General features: G+C 40.4%; 1 protein-coding gene across 1 annotated transcript; it reads right to left on the bottom strand.

The window, feature by feature from the left end:
* Nucleotides 1-1,127: 1,127 nt before the first annotated feature.
* Nucleotides 1,128-13,469, bottom strand: MTF1 (metal regulatory transcription factor 1). The gene is made up of 10 exons (XM_065744511.1): nt 13,013-13,469; nt 8,713-8,951; nt 8,277-8,408; nt 7,723-7,796; nt 6,560-6,693; nt 5,646-5,723; nt 3,799-3,901; nt 2,662-3,218; nt 2,191-2,257; nt 1,128-1,826 (listed from the first exon to the last, which is right to left on the bottom strand). The coding sequence occupies exons 1-10, from the start codon at nt 13,421-13,423 to the stop codon at nt 1,441-1,443; spliced, it is 2,181 nt and encodes a 726-aa protein (XP_065600583.1). The 5' UTR covers nt 13,424-13,469; the 3' UTR covers nt 1,128-1,440.
* Nucleotides 13,470-13,484: the final 15 nt, after the last annotated feature.

Below are 13,484 nucleotides of genomic sequence, written 5' to 3'. Positions count from 1 at the left end.
TAAATTTAGTGCGCAGAGACAGTCCACATTAATTGGCTTATAGTCGTTATCTTTGTATCTCACTAATGACAACACTGTAAACTGAATAAAGACTATTTAATATTCTTTAACACAAAAGGGCTGACAGCCAAAGCCAGAAAGATGGATAAAATACTATAAAATTACATCTTTTAAAATAATGCAGCATAAATAAACCATTTAGAATGAGACTGCATTTATTGCAACATTACAGGCTTTTTGGTGGAAGGGGGGTTTGTGTTTTATTTACCCTGAGTAGGTTAGAATATAGACTTTCAGTTTGATATGAAAAACTACTACGTCGTGTAACATCTTTTAGTCGAGAAATAGCCCCGTGCACAAAAAGCTGGCATTGCATTAGGTTGGAGGCAGATTCAGGCAGGAACTATACAGCTTAACAGAAAAGAGGAAGCATTTCTGGGCAGCTGAAGGTTAAACTCACTGAACCCAAACTGAAGTTGCATCAGATCATTCTGAAAATCTTCCTAGAGTTCTTGAAAAAAAAAAGATGAGAGCAACCAGCAAAGGCACCGTGCTCCTGATCAAACAGTTGGAGGGCTCCTTTAAGAGGATGACTGTTTCTGAACAGAGCCAGATGAATCAAAAGAGCAGCAGGCACCAATCAGACTACACCTGGAACTCACTGCATCCTTCAAAGACATGCAAACAGACACTTGAGTCTGAGCAGAGGCTCCCATAGTGTTTCCATACATCTGCCACCACGTTTTAAGTCCTAGTTGAATTAAATGAGCCAGTCTATTAGGAGCACAAGGTACTTGTGCTCTCCTCTGATAAGCTCCCCAAACGCTTCTGCAGGGTTCAGTAACAGCCACAGTACAATGCAAACCCAGGCAGCAACTCCCAGCTCAGTGATGTGACAGTTGCATTCCAATAACATCGCATAAAAATCACCTTCTACTACAATGAAACCATTTTCTGCTACAGCAAGTTCCTGCCCTGGGCTCCCCTTATAGTGCATGGTTAGTATCAGACAGAAGAGACAAAAGAAAAATCATAGACCCAAGGAGTTGTAACAAAGACTCACTCGATGCCAGTACCTTAAACCCAAATGTAAGTGATGTGCAATTGGAGACAAACTAACCCCCCCCTTTTTCTTTTTAAAATCTTTTTGCACACGAGTAACCTCAACTTCCGTGTTCACATATGACAAGCAAAAAGTGACAGACAGTGCAGCCAAAACAGTTCATATATAACTTAGCTTTTTTTTTTTTTTGCCTTTTCTATTTTTTAGATAGATTTCTTAAAGATGGATGTACCTGGGACGTGACTAAGATGACATCTGTGAAGCAGAAATAAGCCACAAAACTTCCAAAGAGGAAGGAAAAAGAATCGATCCTTCGGTTTCTGCTTCTAAGGGGAGGGTTTTTACCCTCCAGGTGCAAAAGAAAATCCAAAACATCTTCATTTAGAGAAGCTGCTATTCAGACCAATTTCTTCCTCACCCTGCAGTAGTGCTTCGATTGGAATTATATTAGATGGGGTTTCAGGGCTTTGGAGGGACAGAAAGTCCGATACATCCATGGCACTTAATGTTTCAGTCTGTAAGTCTGAAGGGTTAACTATCTGACTGCTCTGCCCACGTGAGGGAGAAGGGGAAGAGGAAGGAAAGGTCTGAGGCTGCAGCGGGGGAGGCTGCTCCGAAGCTTTCGGTTCAGGTGAGGAACTTTCCTTCTTAACGGTGACTTTGTCCTTGGCAGAGTCTCGGCAGGCACACTGACACTGGCAGGCCTCCTCCTGCTTTATAATAATGACAGGAACACTGAGACCAATCTGCTGAACAGGGTTTCCTGAAGGTGAAACGAAGTTAAAACACACGTAACTAAACAGCACAATTTCACCACAGGAGAGACAGATCATCTTTGTTAGATACCTTAAAGCAGAAGTTACGTATTATTTTTTTGAAAGCACAATGAATATCCTCAGCAAAAGGCAACTAAAAAATAGACAGTTACAGTCTGTCCATGAGCAACCTGTGCAGGTTGAACCCAGACCTCAGAAGTCTGGTCTAAACTCTTACACAGAGCAGTATGTCACCTTTCTGATAGGGAGACTGCTTGTGGAAGCAATTAAATCACCACACATCCTGGTCAAGCTAACACTACTGCAAGTACGCAGAGAGAGAAAAGAAGGTTTGGAATCAAACATGCTTACCTGTGTTGCCAGCTACTGGTAATGCAGTGGTAAAAAAGACCTTTTCTACTACTTTTGGAACTTGTGGCTTTAAGGAAAAAAAAAAGAAAGAATAAGAAAAAGCGTGAGTTGATTCCAAACAAATTTCTGTTGTTCAAACTCTAAGTATCTGCATGCAAAAGAAGCAGATATGCACACTTTCCAAAGAGAATACATAGGAAAACATTAAATTAACTAATTAACATTTTATTTGGTTCTGGGCTACGCTCTGACTATTCCAAAATTAAGCATATTATTTCAGTAGTCCTGAAGATGGTGACTCAGCTCCCTCTGAACTCCATGCCTGTCAACACAGCTTGTGGTTTTCAACAACTGAACTAATGAATTGTTAAAAAGCTGCCATGCTTGCTCACATTACTCGCAGCCATTCATTCACTCTGGGAGGAACAGGGACAGTGGAAGCTGTTTCAAAGCTATGCTCAATATACTAACCATTTGTTCTTGGCTCTGTGGAGAACCAGTGGCACCATTTAATATCCACTGCAAGTTTTGCTCTCCCATGACGATGCTGGACTGTAGAATAGCAGTGCTCTGAGAAGGAGTAATTGTTATGGTCGGATTACTAGTCAGAACAGAGTTTGCACCAACAGGCACAGTCTGAACTACAGCTGGCAGGGGCTCAGTGGCACTTGATGCTGTTGGGGCAGATGCCCCAGCAACCACTGAAAGTCCTTGTACAATGGGCTGTGGTGGTGTCTGAGCGTGCTGCAGGAAGTCTTGGTGACTGGCTGCAAACTGTGTGCTGTGAGGAACAGGCACTTCTGGGGATTGTAAAACAGTTGCAGGATTTCCAAATGCAGCTTGCTGTGAGCTGGTTCCTATGGAGGAGGGAGCAGCAGGTGCTGCTGAGGCTTGTAGTGCTGAATGTGAAGGCTCAGAGATGCCAAGCTGCAGTACAAGTGGAAGTGACAACGATGCTGAATCTCCTGCAGAAGGCGGAACAGCAGTGACTGAGTCTGCATGACCATTAAAAGCTTCAATCAAGGCAGCTGCCAAAAGAAACAAAGAAAAAGTATACACACGTCAGCTCCCATCAGGCCTGAATAAACAACTCTTTCAATACACTTACAAGCTAGCTAATGGATTTCTGCTAAGTAAAGCACTAGCATTTTTCATGTCTTCAGACTAGCTTTCAAGAACATGTAGTACTAGGCAGTGGAACCTAAAAGTAGGTCCAAATTCAGGAAGCTGGTAGCACTGAATACTACACGAGCTGACCATCAGCTCTCTCAAAAGCCTTTTCCATCAGCACACTCGTGTAGCTACATCAAGAGAGAAAGTTCAAAGATGATATTTATATGAGACATCCAAGAGCATCAATATTGGCACTGAACAAGAGCATGCTGTAAGTACACAGCCCGTTCCTCTGCCACTGCACAAGTGTTTCACCATCTGTGAAGGGCATTTCAACACCAAAGCTCTTCAGCGTGGAAGGTGAAGTTGTCTGTTTGCTACTTAAACTTATGTAGGGCAGCAGACTTCAGTTTGAGTTGCTGAACCAAGCATATGCATGCAGAGAGGGAAAACTGTCCAAGAACTGCCTCAAAATATGGCAGATACAATCTGTACCTGTCTGCTTAGAGTCTTCCTGATTTGTGGTGTGATCTGTGCTCTGAAACATAGACTCAAAGATGCTTGCTGGTGAGATTGTGCTAAGATCTTGTCCGTGTGTCTGGTAAATAAGAAGAAAAGAGGAAGATGTTATATCTCAGGTCTCCATAGACAGCACAAATCCCAGACAGGCAGTGTATCAACAGAAACCACTGTCCAATTATAACCAGCCAACTTCAGGAAATAGAACATACGTCACACACATTCATAAAGCATAAAAGGATACTTAGTTTTTATTGTCCACAATCAAATTGACCAAAGAGATGAGCAAATCCCTACAAAAACAAGCAAGTCCTTTTAAAAGCAAATATATTCTTCTGTATCAGTACTTTGTTTAAACTATACTTCTTATAAGTCTGCTAGAAACAGAATAAGACACTGATTTGCTCAGTCTGCAAAACCTTTTCTGGAGCAGAAACAAAACAGCTTGCTTAGATAATAACCTGGACTATGAACTACTGTCACTCAAATTACTGAAGTAATAAAATATATTAAAAAACCTCCATGCTGTTTCCCTATTGAAGCACACAAAAGGACACAGCCTTATCAGTATATAATTGTCTCCCATGTAAAATTTAACCTCAGTCTACAGTTACCAATAAGAAAAGAACATTATTATGATAAAATCATATGCTGAGCTTTTAAAAACAGTTTGATTTAATCACTACGTATTTTAGAAGAAAATCATTCTCTTTCACTTGGTTATTCTGCTGCTAGACTTTGGAGTCATTTAAATATATTTATTTGAGTCACTTATATCAGCTCTGAGTTAAAAGAGCCAATAAAGTGCAATTACTTCCTGAACAGGCCCTCCAAGCACTTACAGTTTTATTCGTTGATGTATTTGAAAAAGATGTGATCTATTTAAAGGACAGCTGAAAGCAAATATTTGATAACCTAATTAAGTGAGTGTATCACACAACAGATTATTCTATATTAGTGATCCAAATAATACCTAACCCCAAAACTAAACTGGAAAGGCTGGGGAAAATACCTTAAAAGTTCAAATATGTAACACTAGTTCTGCCCCAAATAAAGTTTCTCCCAGTAACAGGTTTAATGAAGACCTTATACAGCTGTACAAATCCAACAGCTTTCCTGAATATTTGCTTCTCTGTATTCCTGCCTGAAGCCTTTGAGAGGTGAACTCACCGTGCTTGTTTGGACATATACAAAACTCCCCACCCAAGCACACAAAACATGCTGGATAGCATATACACTGCTTACCTCCTTCATTCACTGCTCAGCCTGCTCTAATCCTGAGATTAAGCTGAGAGCTTATCATAGCTGCACCTCTGACACACATCGGGTACTAATGCAATATGGAATTTGCACATACTCTTCACTCCAACCTTATTCCTTCCCATCAATCCAATTTTGTTTTCATACTGAAAAATAATGCTAGAATTTTTTTCTGTTTGTTTGTTTTCCTCGAGGAAAAAACCCTAACCATTAAAAGAACAACAGCACTGACCACATTCATACATGCCAATGCAACCTCACCCAGAGTCCAAATCACACATATTGTTCCAAAAGGACACAATAATATGTTAGACTGACAGACTCAGTAGTGTGTATAGGAAACAAAAGCTCTAGCACTTATTCTGGGGCAGAGTACATCTCTCCTACTAGCAAAACCAAAGCTTAAAGGGGAGCACGCTGCAGGTTGGACCAAGTGCAACAGAAGCAACCAGTTACATGCATCTCATCTACCATATTCCAGTCAGCAGGTCAAGCACATTGATAGGAGGGGAAAAAAGAAAGGCCCAAACTCAAAATGAAGCAATTCAGAGACAGTAACTCACTAGATTAGAGTTCTCCCGCAATTCTGAATCTGTCGATATGAGGCTTAAGTCACTCAGACAAAGTGAGTGGCTCGTATCCTGTAAAGAAAAGAAATTCTGTTAGGTGTTTTTAAAAGTGACAGAAATGTTTTAGACTACGTTTAAGAGTCCATACAGCATAAGCAGGACCATTTTGTCTACATCAAAGTGTTATTGGTTTGTTTTGTTTCCACCCATATCTGACCGAAGCCTCAAACCAAAAGGAACAATATTACTAAACCAAAGGTTTTTAGTATCTGTCAAGGATTCTTAACATTTCACTCAGGTTGCCTTCCAAAAAAATTAAGCAATGTAGAATTTTAAATGAGCATGAGCAAAGCAGCCTGTAGGAAACAAAAATTCATTAAAAAAAGCCAAACAAAAGTTAGCCTTTGTTTTACTTCAAACACATACTTGCATAGTGCTGATTGAAACATAAAGAGTTCACAGGGATCAGCACTACCACATATGGGATTGCCTATAGATTTGTGCCAGTACTTGACAAAGCAAGTCACTCAAGTGATGACTTTAATGTGATTAAAACAAACAAGCAAATTCAGGCAAGTTTTCCTAACTTAAACTTGATAACCAAATGCCACGTTCAAAGTTTCAGTGACACTGACCCCACTCATTATTATCAGCACCCTATAAACACAGTCTCTTAGAATAAACCCTACAATTCAAACCTGAACAGGAGTAATTTAAAAACTGAAACTGAAACAAGAGAGGCCACTACAGGTGTCATTATGGGGGACGGACACCAAGTGCTTACAATTCCCTCTGAAAATCACAGCCTTAAATGCTAAGCCTTTAAATCTGTAACACACCAAATAATTTCTTCCCCAAAGTATGGTTTAGCTCCAGCTAACACAGAAGCATCAGGAAGAGCTACTAACCTCAGACACATTGTTATTGGGAAGTGCATTGTAGGTATGTCCTTTCTCATGGCCCTTCATGTGACTCTTGAGACTATACTGTGTACTGAAAGTCTTCTCGCAGCCATTACTGGGACAGAAGAAGGGTTTCTCCCCTACAAGCAGCACAAAGCACACATGACAAACAAACTTATGAGAGACATTTTTAAAGTACATAGGATAGTAATAGTATTTTATACGTATAAGCATGTTTTTCTCCAGAACACAACTCCAGTTAGTATAAAAAGCAAAAGCTTAACATAGGTCAGGCACTTCGAAGTCTTTCTGCACTAGTGCACACATTGGTAAGAAAATGAAGTACCTTTCTTTCTATACAAATTGCTACTTACAGCCAAGCCAGCAGCAGTAACAGCTAACTGAACAAACAGTTCCTTAACCTGCCATCACAATGACCCAGCTCAAAAGGCTGGGTCCCATCTTACAAACAGTCTTAATGATACTCTGGAAAACAGTAAGTAATTACTACCTGGCATGCTGCAACTTGTGTGAATAGATCTGAGTCATTATAGTGCCACTCCACACACTCAACATTCTTGGAAAGAGCCTTGCAAACAAAAGCTTCCATTTTATCAAGTGAAATGACACATGAACACAGTACTTAACTCGCACGCATCATTACTGACACATCTGCAAAACATGCTGACAAAATTCGAGGCCTGTGAGGCATCAATGGAGGTGACTTTTCTCTGTGGTTCTAAGTTTCTTTGGTCTCATCTGAAATACGAGCTGAATTTCTGACTGCCCACCTACCTTCACACATTACCAGCTTGTGTGACACAGGTTGTAAGATTTGTTCCTAGAGATATTTAGGAAATACACAACTTACAGCAGATTCACTGAGTTATACCCATTTAAATAGGCTGTGTTTAGCAATCCTGAATGTATTGTGTAACTTAAGGAATAAAAGCAATTGTGCCAGGGCTGCCAAGGGAGAATCTTTCTGTTTTTATGAACTACATCTGAGTGTAAAAAACCATATGATTACCTTGCCTGATAGATAAAACATCTAATTAAATGTCCTTGCTAGGTTATTTTATATGCAAGTATAAACACATATGAGGAGTCTGTGTTAATCCAAACTAAACAGACTCAAAGCAAAAAAAAAAAAAACAACCAGGACTCACCAGTATGTGTCCTAACATGTGTTTTGAGGTGGTGGCTTGCAGCAAAAGCCTTTCCACAGCCATCATGTTCACACCTGATCGAAGCAACAGGGAAGAGTTAGCACCAGGATTCTTTCACACATGTGGTACAACGCTCTGCAGTAGTCACAGGACTCCAAAGGGCAGGCCTGATACTGATCTCCCAACTGCAATGCAGGCAGGATTCTGACTGTGACTTGAAAATTCATCATTTGGGGTTTTGGTGGGCCTCTGTGGAATAAACACTGCATCCCAACAGAGAAGCAGCAACACATTTCACCAACATGCTCATCTTGGGATATGCTTCTGTCTAAAAAAGACTATTCTAGCTTGATGATTCTGGTCATTTTAAGAGCTATTTTATCCACTTTTACAGACATCTGAGAAAGTTCTGGAACAAAGATGCTCAAATGATGGCCTCCTTCCTTTTAATTAAATTAACCAGTTTCCATAAATGACAGTAATAGTTGTCTGCTGGCACAGGTAATCCATTACAGAAGTTCCAGAGAAGTAAAAATTGCCATCCAGTTACTCACCGAAATGGCTTTTCTCCTGTGTGTGTTCGAATGTGCTTCCTCAGGTCACTGTGTGTTGTGAAGTATTTACTGCAGCCTTCTGATTCACAGTTAAATGTTTTCCCTGTGTGAAGTCTCTGATGTGCTTTCAACCTAAAACGAGTTAAAAACAAACCCCTCTTATGGTTTGTCATACAAGCCAGCCTCCCTCCAAGAGAAGCAAGCCACCCATTCCAACACACAGGACAGGATCAAATGCTTAATGTCTGTAATTGATATCACTTCTGATGTGCTCATAGAAATCTGAGAAACCCTCATGTTTGTGCACCATCTTCAAAACTATTGTAATATAAATAAGCTGATTACATAATGATGAGTTCTGGCATCCTGGACATCTGTACCATCCTGGTATCAATTCCCCACATTTCTCCAAGAGAAATACATAGAGAATTCCTACCTGTACAGTGTATTGAATGCCTTTTCACAGCCCTGCACGTCACATTCAAACGGCTTTTCCTTAGTGTGCACTCGAACATGGATTTTGAGGCTGTAAGAGGTAAGAAAGGCTTTGCCACAGCCTTCTTGATTGCAGACAAAAGTGTATTCCCCACGATGTGTCTTCTGGTGAGTGCGAAGGTTTCCAGCAGTGCTATAGGTTCGTGGACAGCCCTCAAAAGTGCACTGGTATCTCTTAACCTATGAGATAAAAAGGTTGCATGGATCATTTTTAATCATTCCTGGAATCCAGACAGGGTAGAATTCCAGTTTGACATCAGAGACAATGGGATGGATTCTGACTTCAAAGGGAAAGAGAAAAAAAAACAGTTTAATGATCAGAGATCTTAATAGATCTGCTGTACCACGTGAAGAGTGGCACACACTGCAAAGCAGGATGATCTTACAGAATAGGAAATCTAACTGAAAAGGAAAAAAGGGGAAAAATATATAAATATCTAGCTAGAAATCAAAAGTTGGGAAAGATATCCAAGATCATATCAAACCAACCTACTATTCCCATCTGGATCACCTCCATTGCTCATAGCAGAGCTATTCACAGAGGAGGAAGACAAGGAAGGATGTACTTTCACAAGCTGACCCTCAAAAGCACTGGCCCATGTGCTGAATTAACACCCTGAAGGAACCTACAATTTGTAAAGTCTCCTACAGTGTAGCCATCAGACCATTTGTTAGTTAATTTCATCTCAAAAGCAGCCTTTGCTGTGCTGTATTCCTCCCCTGTGCTCAAACAGTACATGCCTGAAGCACACTGAATCAAACTGGGTGCTTCGTATTGTAGGTGCCACAGATTTCACAGCCATCTACATCACCAGGAAGCAGCTCCACATGAACTAGATTTGATAGCCTTCCCACCTTCTGTAACACACAGAAAGAGACTGCGTCAGGAAACTTCCAGCGTGCAAGTCATAACACTTAATTAAATCTCATTCTCTCTTGTGAAGTAAAAGGAGTAAGCCACCTGATACACTTGAATAATCTCCTTCCAACGTTAATTATCAGACTGATGGCTTTCATTTGACTGTTGCCGTTGAGAATCCTTAACATCTAAAAGTAATTATACAGCCCGGGAGAGTGTGATGTTTGACAGGCAAGAAGCAGAATCAGCCCTCCAGAAGATGTTAATTTTGAACTCTAAAAAGGTGATGCAAAGTCAACGACAGAGGAGCAGAAACTCACAGATTTAGTGCCCTAACCACTAGGCAGAAAGATGATCTAGCGAGTTATGGTCAGTGATGCTCCTCTTTACCAAGGCACTAAACACCAATCTCACAGTAACGTTGCTTAGAAAACACTTCAACTGTCTTCAGAAAGAAAATTTAAAGCAAACAAACCAACCACTGAGTTGTGGTTCGGTACCAGTAGAGGTAGATGGACCTATAGACAGCCAGCATGTCACATCCACAGGCCTCAAAAATCATTCTTCTCTTGCTACTCGAAGTATACATCCATCATTAAAGTTGAAACTCACTGCTCTTTATTACCACAGCTTGGGGGCTGAGAACACAATAACGTGGGATTCCCTGATCTGTGCTGATATAAGCTCCTACTGATGCAATACAGTGACACGAGGAGGGGATCTGGAACATATACATCACACTAATAGTTATCAATATATATACAGGCATTACAATACAGTTACAAAGTTAATTAATAAATTTCGTTGTGTGTTGAACCTGCTAAAACATAAGGAAAAGCACAGTCTGGTAAAATACAGACACAAGGTCAGAAAGCACATTTTATTAAAAGAAAACGTGCATGTTATCTCCACTAGAGATCATCAGATTCAGTACAATTTATATCAGTATGGAAGTCAATTCTTATCCTTTAGAAATTTAAGGCAGCTTGGTAATTAACCTTCTACATGCTGCATTACAGTGTGTTCTCCAAAGGGATTTGACACAGACATGAGCTACCCAGAAACTATGAGGTGAGGGGTCTAACAAGCTTCCTATGTGGTTACATTTAGGCCTAGGAGGAGAGAGGAAAAGGAGAGTATTTATTATACAGTAATGGTTTGGTCCCTAGCAGCCACGTACATATTTAAAGGAAGATGGCAGTGACACATTCAGTTTGAAGGCCTTGTGGTTTTCCTCCTGTTTGCTTCGAAGACTAGACACTCTTACACATACTATAATTTAGTGTATGTATATTACATATACTGTACACAAAATGATGTAGATTCTGACTATGAAAGATGGGCAGTGCAAGCAAAGCAGCAGCAGAAGAAACACAGCAGCTACAGGAAGAGCCACAGATGGTTGGATACAAGGCATACAGAAACAAGCTGCTTAAAAGACAAAGGCTGTGGCCGTATCACATCGGTTTTCTGCAGAAGATAATATGCTCTCCAAGCACCTGAGGGAAGCTAGAAGTCTTCATTAACCATTTGCCTCAGAAGTAAGAGCTAACTGTCCAATCATCAACATGACTCACAAAAGCTGAGCCAAAGGCTGCTTCAATTGCTCAGTTTGCCTTTAAGTTGTCTTTAGTTTAAGATTTTCCCCTTAGGTTTATATTTTTTCTACCACCACTGATTAAATCAATGGAAGTGAAATAGAAGACTATAATTACATTTATTCTCACGCAGGCAATTATAGTGAGAGAAGTTTATTACAACACAAGGAAGTTAAAGGGACTTCAAGGAGCAGAAAGCTTTCCTTCACAAATGCCTAAAATTGACTTGAAAATGAGACTTTAAAACATTCATCTTCATTATTAGGACCTCCTCAGATGTTTTGCAGACACCAAAGGATTGGACTGCTAGCACTGAGAACTGACCCAAGTTTCTTTTTCTCCTTCCTAAAACCTTACCAAGCATCTGAAATCACTGAACAAAGGAAGAGTCCTGTTTGCTTACCACTCAACTTCACTGCACACAAATTATAGCACAATTCTTCCCCTCCCACCTCGAAAATTAAGCCAAGAGATGGAAAATAAATTCAGACAAAGAACTGAATCAGGCATTTCTAGGTCTTGCAAGTGTTTTTCTAAAAGTCAGCATAGAGAAATAAATCAGTTTAACTGCATGTGTAAGGCCATCAACACCAGTGTAACTAGCACACACTGTTCTCACACCCTGTAGGCTGCAAGCTGATTGTTCTACTAAAAGAAAACACAGGCTTAACTGACAAACCAAAATTAAACATTTCAGCAGCTGCTGCTAATATGAATAATAATTGAGCAAACACAGTCCTCTGGATGGGTCTATTAAACAAACCTTGGTCCAGAAGTTTCACAACCAATTGCAAAGCTGACCTCCTACAGCCCTGTATCCTCGCTGCTAAGCAAGCAATAATCGAGGTTGCCTGCTAATTTAAATTATTCAGAGCATTCAAACCTAGCTTCCTTCCTAAGCAGGGGCTCATTTCTGCAATTCTCACTCACACTGAATATCAGTTACACAAGCAGCTGATACGACTGCCACTGATACTTGCTAAGGCACCAGCAGGAATTTAACTCAGCAGGACCAAGAAAGTAGGTCAAAGTTGTTAGAAACATGTCAGCATTTCAAGCCACTGTGCCTTGCTCCTAAGAAGTAAGAACCCTACAAGCCATCACCACTTTGCATGCAGGAAGAATTCATTAGGGAAACAGAATTAGAAGTAGCCTCCATTTGAACATGTAAGCTAACTTAAGCTTTTAAGACAGCAGATGGTACTCTGAGATTTCTCCTGCTTTCTTCTCAGTTTCCCCATGAGTGACAAAATAAAGCTAAAAAGGAATTTTAAGTTTGACATCTCAAGGTTCCTATTTTAGTTAATTCTGAGAAGGTAGATTGTAACCCATAATTGAGATGCACTTTTCTCAGGACACACAGTTCATCACAGAAGAACAGAGCTCGTGCTCTTTTCAGTTGAGCTCAGAAAATAATTAACCAAATAACAAAATGGCAGAACTAGTACTACTGTAAACGTGCTTTTGTTGCCATGTTCTCCTCTAGCTTGTGAGCAGGTGTCAAAAAACACTTCCTGGATGCTTCACAAGAAAACAAGATATATGATTAAAAACTGGAGATATTCACAGCTGTTGATGCACCAAAGGACTAGAGAACAGTTATTCCTCCCTGCACAAAACACTACTATTGCTAACAATAACAGTGGACCTGATGGAGTCACTCATACAAACTAGCTACACAGTGACATTTTAAAACAGGTGAAGCTACTGCCTGCCTCCTGGCATGCACCTTCAGTAATCATATTTTTCAAAGCACAAAATTAAAAATATATTTGACTACTTACTTCTTTAAGCTTGGTTTCTGGGCATTCAGACTGCAAAGTGAGTGTTGCGCCTTCAATGTTTCTTGGCATAGGAGTTGAACCAGGATTTATCGTTAGGTGAATCTGATCAGGAGAAATAATATGTTGCACATAACCCTGGGACATTCCTTCATGATCTGCGATTAAATGAAATCCTTCTTCATGACCCTCTGGTAAAAAAGGCAAGTGATCACCACATTGTCCTTCATCCTCATCGTCTTCCAGCACGCTGTCTTGCTCTATGAGAACCGTTGTCCTGTCATAGACCGTCCCAGACGATGAAGAAACCAGCCCGTTTTTATCAGCAAACCTCATCATATTGTCATCTTGGGTTAATTCGTCATCGTCCACTTCGTAGTAGATAACGTTGCCTTCGGGGCTGTTCTCCCCCATGGCTCACCGCCGCTCACTGCGGTATCCTGAAGCGGGACCGTAACAACCCATCTGCAACAGA

This window comes from Cyrtonyx montezumae, unplaced genomic scaffold (genome assembly GCF_038088225.1).
Source record: "Cyrtonyx montezumae isolate F1298 unplaced genomic scaffold, pur_monq_1.0 scaffold_31, whole genome shotgun sequence".
Lineage (NCBI taxonomy): Eukaryota > Metazoa > Chordata > Aves > Galliformes > Odontophoridae > Cyrtonyx > Cyrtonyx montezumae.
This window is presented reverse-complemented; position numbering and strand designations above follow the sequence as displayed.

Excerpts from the sequence above, each read along its gene's own strand:
- MTF1 (XM_065744511.1), bottom strand. The coding sequence starts at position 13,423 with ATGGGGGAGAACAGCCCCGAAGGCAACGTTATCTACTACGAAGTGGAC. Across the intron at positions 2,258-2,661 it reads CACAGAGCCAAGAACAAATG|CCACAAGTTCCAAAAGTAGT; the intron begins GTTAGTATATTG and ends TTTTCCTTAAAG. Across the intron at positions 1,827-2,190 it reads ACCAGTAGCTGGCAACACAG|GAAACCCTGTTCAGCAGATT; the intron begins GTAAGCATGTTT and ends TTTCACCTTCAG.